The 23,831-nt window shown below is 39.3% G+C and overlaps 1 protein-coding gene across 1 annotated transcript in view; it reads left to right on the forward strand.

Annotated features, from left to right (window-relative positions):
* Positions 1–511: 511 nt before the first annotated feature.
* The window catches only part of LOC124131419 (limbic system-associated membrane protein-like), a 53,356-nt gene continuing 30,036 nt past the window's right edge, over positions 512–23,831 (forward strand). The window contains exon 1 of the mRNA XM_046494696.2: positions 512–992. Within this exon, the coding sequence (XP_046350652.1) occupies positions 917–992 (76 nt within the window). The 5' untranslated portion in view covers positions 512–916. The remainder of the gene's footprint in view (positions 993–23,831) is intronic.

Here is a 23,831-nt window from a genome sequence, read left to right on the forward strand (position 1 = left end):
ATGTAGGGATGTTCGACTGCATGTTAACCACATGGTCACCTGCAGAATCCATTGTGTTAATCCATGTCGCGTGATCCACAGTCCACTTCACTTACATCTCAAGAATCTATTTCAGAACTTACTCCCTGGTGTCCGTCAATTTAGAAAGGAATAAGAGAGGACCACCCTCGCTGTACACACGGACAACCAGGAAATGAACCAAATTGGTATTGGAGTACAGGCCAGGGTAAAGAACGTGCACATTGATGAGCAAAAGCTGAATACGATTATCTTGTGACATCTGGCACCGCACATTAAATGGTCATTATTGCCTTCTTATATGATATAACTACCACCGTCAATGAAACAAAGCGATTGCACGTTCAGAGAGGCATCTATCCGTAAATTTACACATATTTCCAGATTTCTTCCAAGCGACTACACCTAACGTCTCCTAATTGCCTTTTCAATTATGTGTCCCCTTGGTATAGTCTGCGTCCCTCGACAGACCGAGTGGTAATGGGCGGTGCAAACCTGACAAACAAAGTATCAATTATAGCAGGGCAGTCGGACCATCAGATCAATCATACAGCGATTGACGAGAGACTGGACCAGTAGGCAGGCCTTGGTCCTAGGAACAGCTCCTCTCGCACTTCGCACGTGCCTCAAGCGACAGCACGCGTCATGACGGGCGAGCCTTAGCCTCTCAGTTGAGGATCACTATTGTTTTACAGGGCATCACACAGCGGATGGTAATTGGTATCTGGCTAAATCTCGCCAAAGCGGCAAGTGTGAATCTCAAGCTGACAATACCGTGTTATCGTTGTTGGGATGGGATTCCGCTAAGTGCAGTGGTGCTGAATTAAGGGCATGGCCCTGTGATGTCGCAACGTGTTGGAGTAGCTGGGAGATGTGTTGATTTCGACTTTGCTCTCTGATGGAATATACAGTCGGACTTAGGACCATGCTAGACATAGAACTTCTTCTCGCCGTATGTGTGGCGTTCGAATTTGGTAAGTTTTACAAAAAAAAGTTTCGTTTCGTATGTGTTGTGTGTAGTATGTTACAATAGATTTTGCACGTCGGTTTATAAGGCTGTAAAATGTGATTAATCAGTTAGTCGTGACCATATCCTTGTAATTACCTGAATATTTTTATAGGTTTCTATTTCTTGCATTAACGTTGTTTTTGTTATTGCTTTATCACATGGAGCATGCATATGCTTTTAATATAAATCTGTCAAATATGTATAAATAACAGTATAACAGTAAAATAAATCAGCTCAATATCTGTATTCATGCTTGATATGTATGATAATGTCATTTCTTTTAAATGTATTTATACAAAGATGTTGATAAATGTCAGGGTAATCTTTAACAGGTGTTTGTATCAGTTTCACAAGCAGGATCTTTAAATTAGCATCATCTTAAACTGCATATATAGCTATTGTAAGAAGCACGTGACACCAAAACATGAACCTCCGGAAGACAAAGCATGCATGTTCATGAGGAGATTATAATAACGGTTACGATATTCATGACCCGTATGGGTGACGTAAGCGTATCACAATTAGGAACAAAGCAGAACATGCATCAACATATGTATGACAGCATGGAACACTCACCACTGTATAAAGCCTGGCTCGGTGATGAGTTATGATGCTGAACTGATATACACACCACTTTGTTTTCATTCCCTACCGACTACATGGATGAAATGTCAACCGCCCTGTAATATCCTAATGAGTATTTATCATTGTAGTCCGACATAATGCCGTATACATTCGGACAATATTGGCTGTGCATGAGCAAATAACATTAATATTCCTTGAGAATATGCAATAACGTGAAACAAATGATTAATTATAAGAAACTACATTTAAAAAAACTTCTCAAAAGAAATGTAACACTTGAATGAAACATATCAAAGATAGTAAATATGTCAAGAGGAGAACCTCCTCTGATAACAATGGTAAGTGTTCCTCAACAGTGCTCAAAAGTCAGCTCAATTTACTTTCAGACTTCATGGAAAGTCATCTCACGCTTTAAGTGAGTTGGGTGTTGTTGCAGGATGTCACATCAATCAAGTAAATATCCCTAATAGGTCTCATTGGTAATGCTCCAAATCTGACGCCACAATATGGTGTACATATATCTACAACGCTTTTGTGCTTTTGTGGCCTTTACAGTTTTGGGACATTAGTAGAGACGATGTTATTGTCCTACGGGTTAAACATTGGCTCAAATGATAAGACTGCACCATACGACTTCAAACATATTCATTGCGTTAACTTGCAAAAGCGTTTCATCTGTTAACATTGAAGGCAATTTTCGTGTGTGGTATATGCTACTTTAAGATTTCAGAAATGTTGTCATGTGCACGTTATCGGTCGCTTTTAATTTCATCAATGATTAAGTATAAAAGGCATATTATAATGTTACAATTATACCTGCGTCCGGATTCGTGTATCACCCTCATCACGGATGAAGGAATTGGAATACGGTGTACATTGAGCACTGACAGCTTCAATGATATCATTGCTTTTGAAAGTCATTCTTGGCATATTTCAGAATGATTTTCAATGTGTTAAATGACGAATATTATTCATTTGATGGAGTATATAGGTTTAATGAAGTAGTTTATTATATTAAATCCATGACATGGATATCTATTTCTTACTCGAATCTTTGTGAGAAGAAATTCCATCTGAAGACCTTTCAAATGCTTAATACATAACGTGAACTTTAATAAAATCACTTATTTCAACAAAAGTTATTGTTACTTCACTTTATTTTTCGGCGTAAAGTCTATATCAAAGAATTGTGTGATGACACAACAATGGTAATTTCACAAATTGATGTTTACAACAGTAATTGTTCCTGAGTTAGAACAAAGAACATACGCAAAGACTTTTCATATAACTTAATTAACAGATCCAAAATACTATATAGTTCGTATTTTCGCAGTAATAATTCGCATAATTATTGCAGGATCAAAATAAAAAGTAAAATAGTCAGATAAGATTTGCTTATAACATGAACGGTGTAAAACGTTGCTGTCTACAACCAACAACATCTGCATTCAAAGAAATAAGCCTAGGGAATACACACACATTTTCTGTCACCATTTCTAATCTCAACCATGACTTTTGTCGCTAGCAGTGTCGAAAATTGATGTTTCAATATTGCCGATTCTCTCAAGTTGTGTTCAAAAGCAGACGGGTTTCTACGAAGGGCATGTGAATATTTATGCTGCGTTGTTTGATTTCCCTTAGGTGAAAGAATTAGATTTACTGCTTCCACATTGTGATTCCGCTGAATAAGACAATTTGCATCAATACTTCAGCTTTATTCTTATGAATGTAAACACTGTCATAAAGAATTATACCAACCTTGATGATAATTATACTCCCCGATTATGATGCCAAACACGTTCAGGATTTCCAGTACATTTTACTTATTCATTATTCATCAATATAAATACGTCGTTCGGTGTTTTACTCACATAACCTTTTATGAATCTGACAGAAACAATACATCGGATTAAAATACAATCGGTTTGTCTCTCGAGTTGCATTCGGGAACTGTTGCACCACGTCCTTTGTTGGATAACTCCGGAAAGACCTGTGAAACACAACAAAGAAAAAAGAAAAAATCAATGTTAAATCTAAGATCATATCGACCTTGTTGTCATGGCATGGCCGACGTTCACATGAAAAGCATTCTATTAAAGGGGCCATAGAGTTACTGTCACTTGAGAAGAGCAGTCAGATTGCATGATTGTTGCACTTCACTCATATTGGACCTTATCAGCTGATCTTTCTTCTGGTGTCTCTTACATAACCCTTAGATGTCATCGCTTTTCTTTACATACTCAGTTACAGTATTATCAAGCTGTCCATAAGTTCAATCTGTAGATCTGGTACCTCTAGTTCGTTGTCTGCCCATTCATGAGTCAATAACTCCTGGTAAATATTAGAATTTTATAATGTATGTGTAGAAACTTTTGAAAATAGGTTCGTTTCGGATTTTTTTCAAAATCAATTATATTCTTAAGGTTTATTTTCATTCCTGGCTCTATGTATATTTGAGACATTATCCACCGTTATATTGACATAAATGTAAGTGCGTGAGATCAACAGAAGATCTATTATTTCACATCGGGTCTGCTTAATGTGGGAGGGAAACATAAAGGACGCAGGTATTAAACGTTTGCCTCTTAGTGGAAATCCATTAGTACTGGCATGGTGCTGACGGACTAAGGAACATTATCAGGGGTAATCCTTGATTTCAAACCCACGGTCAGTGGAGCCTCAGAAAAGTTACATTTTCTTGTCGTATCAACTGATATCTATATCTGGAGTTTTCGGCAGTCATTTGAGTCACCACAGTTCATTCAGTATCTAAACTTGTTACTGATCTCACAATAGCATCTAATATGACGCTTTTCCGAAGAACAGTGAATGACATTTTATTTTCGCTTTCCGACATTATATATAATAGGACAAAAACAATGATTTTGTTTACATTTGTTTGTTTGTTTGTTTGTTGTTTAACGCCGCACTCAGCACTATTCCAGCTATATGACGGCGGTTTCATTTGTAATGTTGTTAATGTGTATACATGTATATGGTATTGAGGTTTGATGAAACCAGTGAGGACAAAAAACAAACAAATTCTCAACAAACAAGCCCTGATTTTTCAATCGTGATATATTCATCACAAAAGTTGATAATGTTAATGTGTGATAAAATAAACTTTGTGATGAATCAATACTAGTAATGAAGTAATGTACCCTATAACGATTTTAAGACCAAATGTATCCTTCAGTCAGTGAAACTGATTAAGATATCAGATTGCTCTTGCTGTACGACTGACCACAGCGGCGCAAAGCCACACAATCAGGATCAATATTCATTGGCCACAGATCTCAAAGGCTTGCTTCTACAAATGTTATCTGATATTCATTAGCAAATACTGGCATTCAGATACGAGTTCACCCTGACAATTTAACACTTGTGTGGTTTGATTTATTAAATCAGTTTAGGCATGTACCAACAATAATAATATTCACACTTCTACATGTCCCATATGTGTGGTATATCGAGATTAGTTCGCAAAAAAACTGAATGATGTGACCTGTGATGTTACATCATTGTTCATCAGTAGATGCACCACACACGCCCATTTGTGGACTTCATCATTCAACAGCTGATGTACTCAAGCTTAGCCATTCATCAGTTGATATGCTACACATATTCATTAGTGCACTTCATCATTCAACGACAGATGTACTACACATATTCATGTGCCCTTCATCATTTAACAGTTGATGCCTACACATGTTAGCCTGTGCCCTTCATCATTCAACAGTTGATGCCTACACATGTTAGCCTGTGCCCTTCATCATTCAACAGTTGATGCCTACACATGCTAGCCTGTGCCCTTCATCATTCAACAGTTGATGCCTAAACATGTTAGCCTGTGCCCTTCATCATTCAACAGTTGATGTCTACACATGTTAGCCTGTGCCCTTCATCATTCAACAGTTGATGCCTACACATGCTAGCCTGTGCCCTTCATCATTCAACAGTTGATGCCTACACATGTTAGCCTGTGCCCTTCATCATTCAACAGTTGATGTCTACACATGTTAGCCTGTGCCCTTCATCATTCAACAGTTGATGTCTACACATGTTAGCCTGTGCCCTTCATCATTCAACAGTTGATTTACTACACATATTCATATGTGCCCTTCATCATTCAACAGTTTGTAGGCACATGTTCATATAGGCCCTTCATCATTCAACGGTTGGTAGTGCACATGCTCATATAGGCCCTTCATCATTCAACGGTTGGTAGTGCACATGTTCATATATGCACTTCATCATTCAACGGCAGATGTACTAAACATATTCTTATGTGCCTTTCATAATTCAACAGCGGATGTCTGCACATGGTCGTCTGTGCCCTTCGTGATTCAACAGTTGGCAGTGCACATATTCATATGTGGCCTTCCTCATTCAACAGTTGGTCTAGTTCAACGTTTACGGTAGATTTATTACCCACGTGGTGAAGATACGGGTGTTGAAATACTAAATCCGTACGTCACACGTGTGTCGTGCAAGGTTGTTCTCGTTTTATTCGTTTTGATTTGATAACCCTGACCTCTGTCACACCGGAACTACTTTTTTCATTCATAAAAAAAAATCACGAGACATCATTCACTTTCACAAAACTTTACGAGACATAACTGAAGGAATCTCATGAAAACGAGACATTTACAACAATTTATTAAACCAAACAAGATAGTCACACGCATCAAATTCCCTTTGAAGTCTATATTAGTTATGCATAGAGCTACTACAGACATTATATAATCGAGCTATGTCAATGTACGAATACCGACAGATTGGGATACCTATAAGCGTGATGCACCCGACCCGCTTTCGCGACTTTCAGTTTGATTTAACTTATAATTATAAACAGTTCAACGTGACGAAATTATGGCAGTTTTTGTGGCACTGTTTCAGAAGGTGTATATTTATTGATGAGGTGAGGTGAGGTGAAATTGGGTTTAACGTCGCGTCCAAGATTATTGCACTTATATAGCGACGTGCATGCACGTGTATGTGTGTGTGTGGCTGCTTGTACTAGTCCGGACTGATGCCGATTTATAGTGCTAGCTCACTGAGATACCATGCCGCAGTTTAACATGAATACCCCACTCAGACACAGTATACTGACTCCGAGCCGACCAGTCCTTGTTTTAGCCCCTTAATGCCGAGCGCCAGACAGGGTAACAACAAGTACAATCTTTTAACGTCTTTTTGTATGACGCGGCCCGGGATCGAACCCTGGACCTTCCGCTCTCCGGGCGGACGCTCTACCACAAGACCACGGAGGCGGTCTATTTATTGATGAAGGTACACGACTGCACGATCAGATGACTCAAAGTGAACAGTTCCGTTACAAATTATTCGAAAACTCCGTGGAATGCCTGGCTTCTGAGTTTGTGGCCCAAAACATCCCGAATGTGATCCCTAACATTCCCTGTGGATCTCTTTGAGAAGATCACGGTTGTCAACAATGTCAACAATACCAATGTTTGGGCATATATTAATATTCATGCGCAACCAGATTTGCAACCAGTTTCAGTTTAAAAAATTGTTATATATTTACACTTTAATGTGGGTAATAAATTAAATACTCTACTCATTCTCGCCAGATTCCATTTTACGAACCTCGTGAAACATGCTATCGTATCTGACCTCGTATCAGACACAACAGAAAGTCCACTCCTTTCTTTAAAATGTTATCTAACGAGAATGAGCGTAGTATTCTGAATGTACTACACATGTATCCCCTTCATCATTGAACAGCTGATGTCTACACATGTTCATGTGTGGCCTTCATCATTGAACAGTTGATGTCTATACATGTTCATGTGTGGCCTTCATCATTGAACAGTTGATGTCTATACATGTTCATTTGTGCCCTTCATCATTGAACAGTTGATGTCTACACATGTTCATGTGTGGCCTTCATCATTGAACAGTTGATGTCTATACATGTTCATTTGTGCCCTTCATCATTGAACAGTTGATGTCTACACATGTTCATTTGTGCCCTTCATCATTGAACAGCTGATGTCTACACATGTTCATGTGTGGCCTTCATCATTGAACAGTTGATGTCTACACATGTTCATTTGTGCCCTTCATCATTGAACAGTTGATGTCTACATATGTTCATGTGTGGCCTTCATCATTGAACAGCTGATGTCTGCACATGTTCATATGTGCCCTTCATCATTGAACAGCTGATGTCTGCACATGTTCATATGTGCCCTTCATCATTGAACAGTTGATGTCTACACAAATTCAAGTATGGCCTTCATCATTGAACAGCTGATGTCTACACATGTTCATGTGTGGCCTTCATCATTGCACAGTTGATGTCTACACATGTTCATGTGTGGCCTTCATCATTGAACAGCTGATGTCTGCACATGTTCATATGTGCCCTTCATCATTGAACAGTTGATGTCTACACACATTCAAGTATGGCCTTCATCATTTAACAGTAGATGTCTACACATGTTCATGTGTGGCCTTCATCATTGAACAGTTGATGTCTACACATGTTCATGTGTGGCCTTCATCATTGCACAGTTGATGTCTACACATGTTCATGTGTGCCCCTCATCACTGAACGGAAACACTAGTGGACGAGTCGTCTAAGGCCCCACAATTATATGTGCAGAGTTATCGTCCGGTGGGCATGCCAGAAACCGTTGGTGCGAATTCCGGTTCGCCCTGGTTATGTTTCTCGGTTTGTCAGCACCATACCGGAGCTCATGGCTTTCACCAAAGTGATGAACGTTTGGCTTTCCAACCCCATCAAGCCGACATGAGTAGTAAATGTTTAAAGCGCTTGTAGATTTCAAACATAATATCGAACATAAGAATTGTACTATTGCATTTCTTCATTTGTCATGCATTTCATCAAACTATGAAATAATGTCATGCTTTCATTACTCTTAGTATAGTATGATTGTTAAAGACCTCCTTTGCTTGCGAGCGTGTGATTTGGAATCGCCGGTTCATGTTAGAGATGGCACTGAATAAGCGAACAGCTAGGACTGTCCCTGACGTTTGATTAGCATTGCTCAGGTTATATGATTCGCAAATAAGCGGATTGCGGGGTTAACGTTCATACACTGCATAAAATATCCTGTTGAAAGTTATGGAGGTCTTCATTGCCAAACTAGTCCTTTGACGACAGTGTACGTCAATCTGTCGCTCATATGAAGCGATGCAGCCAGCATCATGCGACATCGTCCAAGATGCGGTGTTATATATAAAACAAAAAATAAATTAATTCCCATTTTACGACAGGCAAAAGTGAGAGTAGCGTCACAAAGTTTGACGTGACTGCATTTATGTAATGGTGTCATCAGTGGAATGTCGCTGTACGTTAGAAATGTTCATTTTATTCATATGTGGTTATGGTATTTTAAACTATGCCATCCTAATAGTTTGAGTTGATAAATGGGCTTAGCGCAATCGAATGCACTCTGACCCCTTCCGCGTTCAATGTGACGTATAGTTAAATCATCTAGATTATTAAAATTATATATCTTAGAAAATATGAAATACTCTGAATTCAGACCAGGAGAAAGCTTACTAATTACATCTCTTTCCAGGAAAAAAACACCGACAGCTGTTTCACTATAGTTTTCCAACGACATCGTCATTATAAGGACAATCTGTCTGTAAAGCGCAATATGAGACATGAAATAACAGTAAATTATCGATGATCATGATATAGTCCATTATATAGCACAGCCATCTCTGCCATGTGTTTGGGTAGTAAGTATGAGATACATGTATTATTCCCACTTGATAACACTGATTGAGCAGATAATTGTATTCGTATATATCATTGAGAAGAGACTTTTTACAACACGCGTCATGTATATTATTATATCGGAATACTGACATTAAACAGAAACTTAGAATGCGTATTATTTGCAACAAGTATTAAGAAATTGACAATGTAATCCTCAGTGATTGACAGGTTAGAAGTGTATAGTCTACATTACTGATTATCATCCTACGCAAAGAGACGTGTCTCAGTACAGCATATGTTCAGTTGCAATGAGTCAGTACACATGCATTTCATTGCTTGAATTTTGGTCGTTGTTTAAGTTTGATGGACTGACGATACCGTGTACGCACAACCACATGTGACAGTTACTACGATCATAATATTCTTAGTTCTCATCGCTACCATGTTCCTAGTCATCATATTGCCATAGCGACCGTGTTCCTAGTTATCATGTTGTCATAGCGACCGTGTTCCTAGTTATCCTATTGCCACAGCGCCCATGTTTCTAGTCAACATATTGCCAAAGCGATCGTGTTCCTAGTTATCATGTTGTCATAGCAACCGTGTTCCTAGTTATCAAGTTGTCATAGCGACCGTGTTCCTAGTCATCATGTTGTCTTTGCGACCATGTTCCTAGTCATCAATAGCCATTTCTAAGAAGCAACTCAATATATCCTCATGATTTCTTTGAGGATATTACGTGTTCTCTTTCTGGGTCAGTTGTTTGAAACTGAAAGAACATTTGAGGTTTGACTTTCATTTTGACCACAGCATGCACTAAGACGGTAAGACAGTACCCCGGTCTTCTTCGAGAAGTGGTTTGTTCTGTATGTCAATATATACTGGCGGAAGAATAGTAACTGTGTTTTTATATAAAGTGGTGAAAAAATGTGATGTTATTCAAAATAATAAATATAATATTTGGTCATTCGTCTGAACTATTTTTGTCACAACAAATACATTGACAAAACCCAAACACGGTAACAGGTAACTCAATTAACAACGTCAACATCGGGTGTGATCACCATTTGCCTTGATACAGGGGAGGCAGCGGTGGTGCTTTGAAGACACCAGGTGATTGAAGATGATTGAACATCCTTGGAATGTTGTTCCAAATGCGGATCATCGATTGGCCCATCTGAGCTAGCGTTACCGGCAGTTCTGGTCCTCGACATTGGCGTCGTATATCTCATCCTAGACATGTTGTATCGGGGAGAGGTCCGGAGAAACAGTGGGTCTTGTCAGTTACAACAATGTTATGCAGCCTCAAAAAGACTGTCACACACATGATCTTGAACGAGATTGCACTTCCACCCCAAAACTCACGACGTTTAATAACGCAAGCGTCGCGAAAAAAGTGGCTGTTTGGTATCGATTCCGTAGATGTACCAACCGAATATGGTTGTCTTGTTGATGTGACGTTACACGTGGACGGTGCCATGAGTGTTGCCCTTTTGTAACACGTTTGCTCCCAATAAACAGGCAAACATCCATATTGTGCTCCATGCATTTACATGCACGTGCAAATTGTGAATCACGACCTAAAAGTCTTCACGAATATACATTACAAGATGCACTATTTACTTCTAGAATAAATGTATTTTTATTTAGCCTTATTTGAAGCACAGTAACCTTTTTCCGTTAGTATATATGAATTCCAGTACATAATGATGTTGTCTTGTATGGGGTGCAACAATGGAGAGCTATAGCAATGTCTTCACGTTCACGACGAAATATCAAAGAGAGATTAATTTTAAAGCGTCCATCTGAGTATACGCTGCCGACACATTTGATGGCACTTCGAATTGCGCTTGATAATTCTGTTTTTGATGACAGTCGAGAAGATGTCTTCATGAATGTGACTGTATTGAAAGATGCATTATTTAATTTCAGAATAATAGTATTTTTATTGAATTATATATGATGCACGGGGCGGTCGGGTAGCCTAGTGGTTAAAGCGTTCGCTCGTCACGCAGAAGACCCGGGTTCGATTCCCGACATGGGTACAATCGGTGAAGCCCATTTCTGGTGTCCCCCGCCGTGGTATTGCTGGAATATTGCTTAAAGCGGCGTAAAACCATACTCACTCACTCACTCACTATATGATGCACAGTTACATTGTTCCGCTAGTGTATAAAACCAAAAAGTCTTATTAGTTTAAGTTTTAAATAGTAATAATCTGTCATTGTGTGTTTATGTGAACGAATTACAATCTGTTGAAACATTATTCAAACAGTGTGTTGGAAATGCAACAAAGCAGAATTAATCAACAAACAAAATGTTCCTTTTCTCGACCTAGATAATCTCCTAGTCCTTTTAACAGAGAATTGAAAACAAAATTGTGGTTATTTTCTGATCATGAATGGGAACTAAACCAGGTGTAGGGCCCTGATAAACGCTCTCTTGAAGCCAAAAGAAGGACACACTATAACTCTCCTATAACTTTATGACAAATTAACATGTGCTAAAAAAATTCAAATTTTCTCAAAGTATGAAAGCTCCAGATTTTGTCATTTCAAAAGTATAAAATGTGTCCTCTATATCCTCAGAGTGTGTGAAAAGATCCGAAGAAGAAATATTAAATTGGCTGTGGCCATATCACTGAATCGCTGCATTCAACGTGATTGCTGCGCAGTTACGACACGAGCTTGGCAGTGCCTTGTGAGTTCCCGTACCATGTCAATTAACATCAGATGAAACCTTGGAAGATGGTGGGCAAGATTACCTTTTGCCCTTTAAATAATACAACTGGTTCAAAGATGCCCATTAAGTAAAGAAACGTACGCCTGTGGAAATTCCGGGTAAGCATACGTACGTTTTAGCGCATCCAGCTGAAAGCGAAGTGAACTTATGACATGGCAAGTTTGTCCGTCGTCCATCGTCAGTCGTATGTCACCTGTTGTACGTCGTGAATAAAAGTGTTAAGACCCTCTCCATAGTCATACTGCTGAAAGCCGAGTCCACTGTACCATTCCGACCATATCCGAAGCATGTGTTATTGCATCACTATCCAACAGTGACGATACTAGGTGTTTGCGACACCCACAAACACATGCAGCGACAAGTTTGTTGTTCACATGAAAAAACGACATGAATGGTCACAGATGGCAAAAAAGGGAATTGCGGACGTTATTGTTTTCACTGATGTGTCAAATTTGGAAATGTCCTCCATATGGGTAAAATAAAACATTTTTAAAGCCTTAGTAAGGACCTGTTTCTTTTCAAAGCTGATCAAATAACTTTTGAGCTAGAGTCGTATGACGTTCTTTGAAATCTTCGAAGTTGATTGATTGGACAATTAAAGCCATTCCTGTTTCACATAGTCTTGAAGACAGTGTTGTGTCACTGTGAATCTTTATGAATTAGATAGATCTAAATATGACACAGATGAGGCGGTTTCACGTGTCTCTTTCAGTTTAGCTCAGGTGGGTCAATCAGTGGAAGGGGAATTGTCTATTTTACCATTACTGAGCGATATATTTTTGTTTGTTTGTTTGTTTATTATTTAACGCCACACTCTGTTAATACCCGAATCTGGACCAGACAAGCCTTTGATTGACATTATGAGCATCGATCTAAACAATTAGGATACCATGGCGTGCCTCCAGAAAGTCAGCAAAAGCCATCTCCACGGTGCTGGGCATATCAGATCATCGATATACCTAAGCTTTACTTCTTTCCCACAGTAGTTGATTTTCCCAATTCAAGAATAATTATGACTTGTTTGCACAAAGGGACAGATCAGCAAGGAGGGGAGCAGGTTATTAAATGTCCCATCACCGAATTTCACATAGACTAATATATTTGTTTTCATTTTTGGCACATTGTCCAGAACATTTGATAGTAAAGATGTACCATGTCTTTGGTCACCACGGTTGGTGACAAATACCCCATGGATCGAGTAATGGAGTGTTTCCTATGTTTGTCATGTGGGATAGTGGTGTACAAAGATGACAAAAATCCCAATGTTTTGACACCCTTAAACCTGGTTCTTTCAGAAAGAGCAAAACTTCAAGCAACACCTTTGAGGTTTGTTTAGATTCATCAGTTCCACTTGTCTCAAATACTTTCAGTGAATATACAAAGCCCATTTCTTGACTGGAGTACATGTAGTACTGGTTAGTGGTTTGGGCAGATTCCCTTCCTCAATTTGCATTACCTTATATATGACATTAATCGATGTGTCACGTATATAAAGTTCAAACAATTAATTTACGTATCTTTGGTATGTTGTTTGGCGCACTGGCAGTGGCAACAACTACAAACATAAAGGGGGCCAGACTTTAGATTACAGCTGGCCGGTACCGAATGGGTTTATTCCCATTCCCATTCTGTTTTTGGATTTCACCGATGACAACATCGCGCACTGACCCACTCCGAAAGACATCTTGTCTATTGCTCCACTTTTTGGTATACCCTTTCACAGAAGCCATAATGATCTTAAACTTGTGATCCCAGTTGGTAGCAGGCTGCACGGTAGTTCAGATATATTTGAATAACTGAGGACGAATGCTATTGTCAGTAATGGAGAAGTCACATATGATTATATGATAAACAGGTTGGTTGCAGTGTGATGCGTCTTGCCAGCCACGAGTACTAACATTTACATCATGAGTTGCCAAGTCTCTGCAACAACTTAGGTGAGACATCAGAGACAGAAACTAATGACCAATGAAGCTACAGCTTCACTTGTTCCCACCAATGACACCTGAATTTGTTTTAGAGGTTTGAATCCTATTTTCAATATAGCCGCCACAATAGCCAAATTGAAAAATATTTTAGTACAAAATTTAGTATTTGTTTTTAAATATTTCAAATTTAGACCAAACTCTTAAATTCTCTCAAATTGCATACTTGGTTCTGTAAATTTTATCTCCCCTGAAATTCCAAGATTGAGGGAGAAGGAGTTTGGCGTCTATGTGTCTCAATCTGATGACATCATCATTGGCTGCAATATTTATACAGCTGACAGCAGCTTCAGTGTCGTAGCACTTTGTGCCTAGCAGTAGTCAATAAACGCTATGTACAATGAATAAATACAAGTTGAAATAAGTTGATCTTGTGTTTCTATGCCTTGGCTCTTTTGCAAGGATAGCGAGTTAATTCCGCAAAAGCACTGCGTTAAGTCTGCAAACGAGGGGAGAGGGGGGCATATGACAACAACTATTCCGTTTATATGTAGACTTTCGTAATTAACCGACACGCATGATCTTTTGGTGATAGTCACTATGTACATATAGCACATTGCTTATCACGACATCTCATTATATAAATAGCCAAACTAAAAATAAGTTTGCACCAGACGCTATTTGCAATGCGTTAAGATAGCGCACATATATCATCTCAAAGTGTTTATCACAAATGTTATGTGTGCTTTGATAACCGCACCGTCACTGTTGCAGCAACCAGTATGAACATATATGACATTGAGATGTATGTGTGATTTGCAATGCCCATCATGCAGCAGGCACAGACAGCAAACTTGTCCCGATGTCGGCTCCAGATGTCAGTGCCTAATGTTCTTCCTGTCTGAAACCTACACCCAACGTCAGGCTCGTCAGAGAGGTGCGTTGTTCATTTCCTGGTGTCTATTGCGCGCGTTGACCCATCAGATTCCAACAATTGTCGCACCGAATTGCTTTTAATTGCAGTTTTGAAGGTCTCCAAGCGGTCGAGTTTTGCTTGGCAAATCTGCAAGCTACCATTATTGAATATAGTTAGGAGTGCCGAGAAATCAGACCAAGTCTACCTCCGTCTTTGAACCTTTATATTGGTGAATACCGTCTCTCGGCAAGGAGCTTTAGCGATCTGATCATGTAAATTGATGTTATAGAGTCAATTCGTACGGCACTAATCTTTGATTAGCGTCAACCAGGCACCTTAACTGGGAGTATGAGAGGCGTTAATTCATTCTCTTTTCAGCTTGGCCTTTCTTTCTAGAAATAGCAACGGAGATAATATTTTTTGTGCATAGTCAATTGTGGTAGGTGAGAGTTACTTTACACAGAATTAGTACCGTGTGTTAGGTTTTATGCTGGCATAGTTCAGAATGGCTCTTGTAACTAGTTATTCTACGTGTGAAGTGTTTTCTTGCAGGTCTTACACCTGCAGGTTCCAGTAGACTAACGCGTTAGCATCTTTATCCGAAGAGATTTTGGTATTGCATGGTTATAGCCTAAGCACTTCGACTATTTGATTTCTGATGTCACCAATACAATAATCACAGATCTGTCGAGATAAGAATCAATACTTTGTATGTTTTGAAGATTAAGATCAGTTTACAGAATGCATACTGTGGGATTTATTTGAACGGCAAATACTCAACAGTACATCAACAACATATCTTCAGAAAAGCAGCCACGAAGTACAATATCTAAAATCAAATCATTATCTCCCAAAACAAGTTTAACATAATAATGCGTACTTACAAAAACCTTATAAGTAACCACATTTTACCTAGACGTAGAACTACCAATACATATGCTTTGCTTCAAAATCTACTCCGGTTTACTTTGGAGGGGATATATATACTCAGATTTAACATCAGTAAATATCCTACTGAATGCGCTAGTTTGATTCAAGGTGAGATGTGGAGATTGTAAAGAGAGTAACACGAATCTGTCAGGTAAGATACGCCGCTATTGAGTGAGTGTTTCAACATGGACTCAGGGAAAGATCAGAGATAAGTAGATACTACCACGAGCATCAAACTCGCACTCCGGCGGTTTGATACATCGTGAGTGGCAGCAACAGGGTGGTATCACTCTACGTGGTAGCTTCATAACAGAACACCTTTCAAATATTGAAAGTACTTTTGACAGTGAAACCACATGGTAACAACAGCATTAATACGAACAGCACACAGGTTGCTCCAAAACACAATATCTGTAAGTGTTTTAAGTCTTAGAATGACATTTGGAAGAGCTACCCATAAGAGAGAGAATTTATGGATCTCAATTTCTTTATGTTGAGGAACACAACATTTCGGAGTATATGCTTACTTCTTTAGACTCTGAAACTCTGTGTTCCTCGTAATAACGAAGTTGACATCCATAAATTATCTCTCTCACAATTGTTTCAGTTGGTAATTGTGTTTAGTAGGGATTTTGAAGGTTGTAGGTTTGACTGTACATACTATCGTGGCGTCTTTGTGTGCCCATGTATTTGTCTCCATCTCATGCACTTTGGCGTTTGGGTACAACTCCCCACATGAGTGCCATCGCTTCACGCCACACGCCCGTGTTTTGCTGTCATAACGGACATTTCGCTTGTGAAACTATACTGATTGTGTAAACACCCCGAGATCGGATATACAACATTACAACATTTCGATGATTTAGGAATAAATTGATGATTATTTGGAATGACCTACGGTTATCATGTTTAGCGCACCTGGTCTGAAACTCCAAGAATTTCAATACGATCGCCAGGTGCGGACTTTTACTTTTTGTATCATATTTAGTTCATATCATCCGGATTTAAGTGTGAGTTTTTAAAGTCCTCAATATTTATACAGAAACTATTTGATATCAATGCTATCTGTAACTTTTGTTTAGTGGCTGACTTTGTTGACATTGAAAACTGTTGACAACATATCCAGGTGAGCTACAGTGCCATGGCCATGGCCATGTCTCTAGTAGCTAATTATGCGATCACATAATTTGTTGTTCGTTTTGAATTGTGTGAGAATATTCCGGATAAGCAGGCCCTTTCGAGATGCTTCCTGGTGTGTCACCAATCGAGGGTCGCCTGTTATAAGACGCGTGGCATTGTTAACATAATCACCAAAGTAACAATTACCGCTGGTAGCAAATAGAGCATGGTAAACCAAAATGTATTTAGAGGATTTGAAATATAATACAAGGAAATTGTAGACAATGTTGAGAAACACCTTCTACAGACTATAACAGTCCGTTGTCTCTCCAAAGCAATACCATCCTAAACCTTCATACAGCCGAGTCACAATGTTCATCAGTGATGGTTCGCTGTGCAGAACGTTATGAACCAATTTCATAAAGTAGTGAAAACACTTGTAAAACCTTTGTAAAACACTGTCTGTACATACACTCGTTTTGGTAACTGAACGAGTTGTTTGGCATGAGCCATGGTTCACAACAATGTCAAACATTTTGTTGGTGAGTGTTACAGCATTAACGTCAAGGGATCTCGCAGGATTACAACCTCCCCAGCTTGCAGCATATTGTCATGTTTTGACCTTTAACAAGTATTAAATAAGACTTTGGTCCAGGAACACACCCGGCATCAACTCGGTCTCCAATAGCCCCTAATGAATATCCTAAAATGACACCAATGATGATATTAGGTAGGCGCATCCCTTCCCCAACAAAGCAAATTTATCCTTCACTTGAAAAGAATGAGACATGGTACAAAATTGATCCGAGAAAAAGTAGCTAGTTCATGTTCGATCTGAGCACACTCAACCAATTAGCCCGGCAAAAAATGTCAAGCAACACGCCCCGAGGTCAGTGAAGGATGAAGCATGCTACAGGCATGGAAGAAGTCCCGTTGTTATAATATAGAAAACACGGGGAAAGGGCACCGAGAGCTGTTGTGATCTCAGAAAGGGCACTTCTGCCTTTAGATGTTACTTAATGATGGAATGTTTCTTTGTAGTTATAAACAATCAGAGGTTGTACTATAGAAAAAACCTGGCCACATCTGATCGATTATGAATCATCTTTCTGGGTCATTCTTATTTCATAAAATAATTATGCTTCCACTGAGTATATAAATTGTGTAACTGTGTCAAACAAGCTTCATGTGTCGGTTTAGCTGTAACGAACTGTAGCATGTGGCACAAAGCGTGTGTTCAAATATCTTCAAGTTCCGGAAAAGAATATAGGTCCCTTGCAACCCAAGCTTGTCGAAAGAGGCGACCAAATGGATTGGTTGGTCAGGCTTGGTGATTTAGCTGATTGCACTTAATCGTTTCCCAACTGCGTGGATCGATGCTCACGACGTCAATCACTGGACTGTTTGGTCTAGACTCGATTATTTACAGATCGCTGGCATATAGCTATACTGTTGCTGAGTGCGGCGTGAAACAACAAAAGAACAAACTCTTCACACGAAAACCACGAAATGTTAATTAACGCTTCAAAGATATTCAGGGTCGGTGATGTTGCCTGGCGGTAAAAGCGTTCGCTAGTCACACGGGTACAGCTCGTGAAGCCAATTTCTGGTGTCCCCTGCTGTGATATAACTGAAATATTGCTTAAAGTGGCGTAAAACCATACTCACTCATTCACTCACACAAATATATACATGTTAAGACATTCTTGATTCCAAACACTATCATGCTGAAGCAGTATGATTATATGATTATTGAAAACAGGGATCTAGTGAACCATTTATAGGAAGAAAAATAATAGTTACTGTTATAATATGGAAAATACAATTAGTATACATTTTTTTATAAACGAACATTGTCATATTTGGCTATATTGTTTAGGATACTTCCACGGCTCGACAGTAACCCGCGGCTTGACCCTCTAGAGTTCGAAGTACTTCTAAGTCAATTACATAATTGCACTTAAATATCAAATGTATGAAACTAGTGCAGTGGTACTATTGTAATGGCATCATTGTGTTATTAGATGCATTTCCGCGATGGGTTTACCCTTCAAAGGCTCTTCAGAGATTGATGCTAATATATATAACCCCGGAACACAACCAAGAGAGAAAAGCTGTATTATAATGGAGATTGAAGACCGTATGCTGCACGTGCTAAATGGAATAAATCCACGGCCCCGTGTCAGCCTCTGTGTACACATGCATTTTAATGGCTTTATATTTGTCGAATAATTTCACCACAGGGAGTAGTTTAGAATTCAGCTTACGATGAAAATACTGGGGGCCATATTAGGCACAGCATGATTCTACAGCGGATATGAACAGACGTGCCTTGGCTGCAAGTTCTGGGGTGTTGGTTAAGTTTTCTTTTCCCTCGATGTAGGAAGGTACACTCAGAAGTCACGAGTGATCACTGAACATTTTTTAACTTTTTTTGACTTCATCCTGTTTAGAAATGTGAATACTGACAAGGTAAACTGCTTCACGTTCATAAAGTAATGTTGTGACCGGGGAGTACTTTCACTGCTTATACATATACATTAATACACAAATGTCTTGTCCTAAAAAGCCTGGGCCCCGTTCCACAAAGCGATCGTGAAGCTACGACTGTCGAAAGTCTATGTTAAAGAATTGGGATAATCTTAACGCTAAGATCGTGTTGTGGAACGTGCCCCAGATCTTTGTACAGACGTAATTTATGTTCCTCGGCCGCATTCTTCAGTCGACCAGGCAGTGTAAATTAAACACACAATGACATCATCACAGAAAATCATGATGTATAAGTGAACAGGTTTCATCTCACATCCAAGGGAACTAGGCTTTGAACTGTTTAAAACCTTCAACCCGTCTCGTCAGTTTCCATTTCAACAGCATGCTCAATCCGCGGGTCATAGGTTCGAATACAAGATTTGGGGCTCGTTATGATCCTTGGTTTGTTTCGCAGTGACAGTTCCAATGACAATCAATACACACGCAGTAGTGAAGTATTGTACGTTATAGGATACACATTGTATACTCAGTATGTATTGTATCATTGTATAATTGTAACATGTGTATTGTAAGATACACTCTCCCAAAAAAGTCATAACCGATTGCATTACAATAAATATTGTTTCTTTTACCAAATACCTTCACAATTAATGAAATACGGAATGGATCATCTATGTATACGGTATTTGGTACAGGAATGTGCCATTGTGTTATGATATATTCAATTTTGGTGCGTTGTGCACAAATTTCTGACACATCTCCCAAACGCCATCTTAAACGTTTCCGAGTGCAAATACAAAAAGAAAAGATTTGTCAACAAACTTGTTATATGGTTTTGAAATTTTGAACTAACTTAACTATGCCACGATTTAAACCTGCATCACACAATATCGCCATAGGCCGGCTTAAGACTAAAGAGTCTCAGACATCAGTTGCCCGTCGTCTAAATGTCACCCAGTACAATTTCACGTCTCGTTGCGCTATTTCAACATTATGGGTCACTACACCTGCCAAAGATCGGTACATACGGATACTGCATTTACGTGATCGGAATGTCACGGCCGAACACACAGCTGCCAGCGTGCGAGGACAGACCGTACAGAATCGTCTTCGCCAGGTTGAGCTGAGAGCCAGGAGACCTTACTTTTGGCTACGTCGTAACGACGTCATCGCCGCCTTCAACGCGTTCGTTGGTGTACTAACGTTCAGATCTGGAGTCTACGGCATTGGAGATGAATGTGGTTTGTGATGAAACACGTTTACTCTTGCAAAGACGTGATGGCCAAATCCGTGGGTACGGACGTGTTGACGAACGTTTTGCCCGTAATCGTGTACGTCAAGTAGACTGCTGGTGGAGGACGTGTCATGATGTACGAATCTTGTCCACGTGCAGGGTAATCTGACGGCTTTACGTTACAGGGACGAAATTTTTTAGTAACACCTCCTTCCTGCCACTGACATCCAAGTGATATGATAGCGCCAAGCCGAACATGTCTCGCGTCACCGGAGTCTTTTCAGCCAAAAACAACGTAACTGTGCTTCCTCAAACACGCAGATCGCCAGATTTGAAATCGGCACCGTCAACCACGGCCTGCAACACTTTATGAACTGACTCGAACACTGCAGGAGGGATGGAGAAGGGTCGTTTGGCCATTGCGTTCATCTGCGCTATCCAGCTACATCTATGGTGAACAACTCACTCGATACTTCCCTCTAAAGAATACAGCATCCAATTTACGACGGCATCAAGTTGCGAGCGCATGTTCGAATCTGCATAAATGACGTCTGTATAGAACAATGTTTTATCGTGAAATAAACCACGCTTCGTTCGATGAAAATATAAATATTATTCATATCTAATATATAAACAATAATTCTACCCTCATAGTGTATTGTATTGTATATGAGACGTACTGTATGTGTATTGTAAGATTGTATATATTGTTTATGTATTGTAACATTGTGTGTAAGCCTTGATAACGTTACACAGGATATAACTGTGTACCTGAAGCGGGCTAATTTAGCAAGATACTTGGAGATTTATCCCTCAAAATCATACATTATACACTTATCATCAAGAAATGTTAAGAGCTTAAAAGAAAGTCAATTAAAATGTTCCAAGAAGGATGACAATACGTTATCCGGTTTCTGGTTAATATTGAATTTACTATTTATAATCAAACGATATATTTTTAAGCTGTAATGGGACAGAGGCATCTTAATCACATTCAATTAAGGGTATTACTGCGTGGGCTTCTGTATGATGACGTGTGTGTGTGTGATGTTGCTTTGGGCATGACTCTCTCCGAATAGAAAGACAAAGAAATTTTGAACGCTGTTGACTCAACCAGGTTCGAAAAGACCGTGAAATTTTACGATAGTTCAGGTGACCCTAATGACGGTATACAATGCTTTCGGGGAAAACCGCATGCAACGTTTCAACGTTATACAGTAAATCTATAACATCTATACATGCCAGTATTCGACTGTTGTAGTGAACACCTACAAGCATTAAACTTGGGTTTCAGAAAATGGCTTGGTTTATAATAATGCCATGGACGATATACTAACTATTACTGGCATCCTTCATGGCGTACATGCGGACACGCAGTGGCCTCCGGTAGTTATGTTGCCAGACATATCGTGCGATTTGCAATCCATTAACTTTCACAATATATATTCGAATGTCAAAGAGTATTAGAAATAACATGTTGTCGAGATAACTGCTTATTACGGTAATATGTGAAAAAGGTTAATGGTTGGAAAGTGGCTGTGAAAGAATAGGAAACCTGTTATTGGACGCTTTTTGATATTTACGATTTTCTAAAGTCATCACTTTCTTGTTGAATATAACATTAGGTCGCCATGATTGTTAAAAACTTTGTCAAAATGTTAACAAAACATGAACACGACAAGTTCAGTTATGGGAAATATCTCAAAGAAATCGAAAAACCTAACTTTTAAGATCATCTCTCGGCGGTAACCTTGAATCTTCAAAAACGGGATTGCGGTGTGTATTTTAGTAGTTTACGTCAAGTAATGTTAGTTGGAATCGCACAACAGACTCTTAGCTTGTGATCCCTTATGACTATAGGAATGGTTTTGTCGCTTTTATCTCTATGAGTCACCACAGTACCTTGTAGAATATCTCACCATGACCTTGGAAGGAAGAACATTGGTAATGGTTTCCACAACGCAGGTTATGTGAGCTATCTTCCTGTTGTCATCTGCTTGTGCTCACTAGTCCGTTAGTGGCAGTTTTGGACAATAAATCATAGCTTTACACTAACTTTCTAAAATGCTTCATTTAATTCAAGACATGGCGCTCTAGACTAGCGACACTCATCAGCCTTGCAATATAAGGCAATAACCAGAACGTTATGGTTTAAAAGTTTAGAGAAACTCTACTTTAATTCGGTTGCTTGCGGCGACAGATTGACAGTTTTGTAAACGTCGTAGAAATGCATTTAAGATCTCCCCAAGTACTGAAACACAGTAAATCTTGACGTCCTGCACGCGACAAAACGCCTGTTGAAAAATATCCCTACGTTAGGTTAGGCAGACTGGGGATGTAAGACCGCATAATGAGGAATTAAGGTTTTTTTTACAAACGTCCTTTCCTATTAGAGTCAGCAGAAGGCTTCTGTCATGACAGTGACAGTACAAACAAGCCTTCGGTGTTTTGGGCCCAGTAACCTTGCTTTTGTGCTTTACAATTATACGTTCGTTTATTTATACATTGTTAAATATCATATTACATCACTGTGACAACATACTCAGTTATAATCTCGCCGTTTTACCCATGGAACTGACATGATGGCACAGCAAACGACACAATGTGTCCTTCGTACAGACGCAAAATACATCTACAATAAGAAACCGAGTGTGGGTGTCTATATTCCGTGACATTTACGTTTTCCCATTTATAATGTACTATATGGACAAACGGCGATAAAACAGAGATTTTTTAAACGGGCCTTTAACTGAATGGCCATGAAAGCATTAAACATGATGTTCCACAAAATTGTTATCGCATATGGAACTGTTATGCCTGAAGTTAACTGTTTGCTCTTACATACTAGTTGCGTATTGTTCAGGAGTTGACTTGCAGCTTTTATGGGCTATTACCGTAATGAGTGTTCCTTCAAAGGTATAAAAACTGCTCTTGCGTGAAAGGAATCAACTGAAAGGATGTCCAAATCTTCATCACGGAGAGGAAACGCATTATATTTCTGCCGCGGCTTCTTTTTGGACACACAGAAAAGGGGCTTAGAGACCAAGTTGTAAATCTGGCTTAGCGACGCCTGGATGCAATCCGATTCAGCTGTGATCTGAATACATTGAGCAAATTGTCCCTGGAACGCTCAAATACACAGT

Source organism: Haliotis rufescens, unplaced genomic scaffold (assembly GCF_023055435.1).
Source record: "Haliotis rufescens isolate VD_foot unplaced genomic scaffold, xgHalRufe1.0.p SCAF_1, whole genome shotgun sequence".
NCBI lineage: Eukaryota > Metazoa > Mollusca > Gastropoda > Lepetellida > Haliotidae > Haliotis > Haliotis rufescens.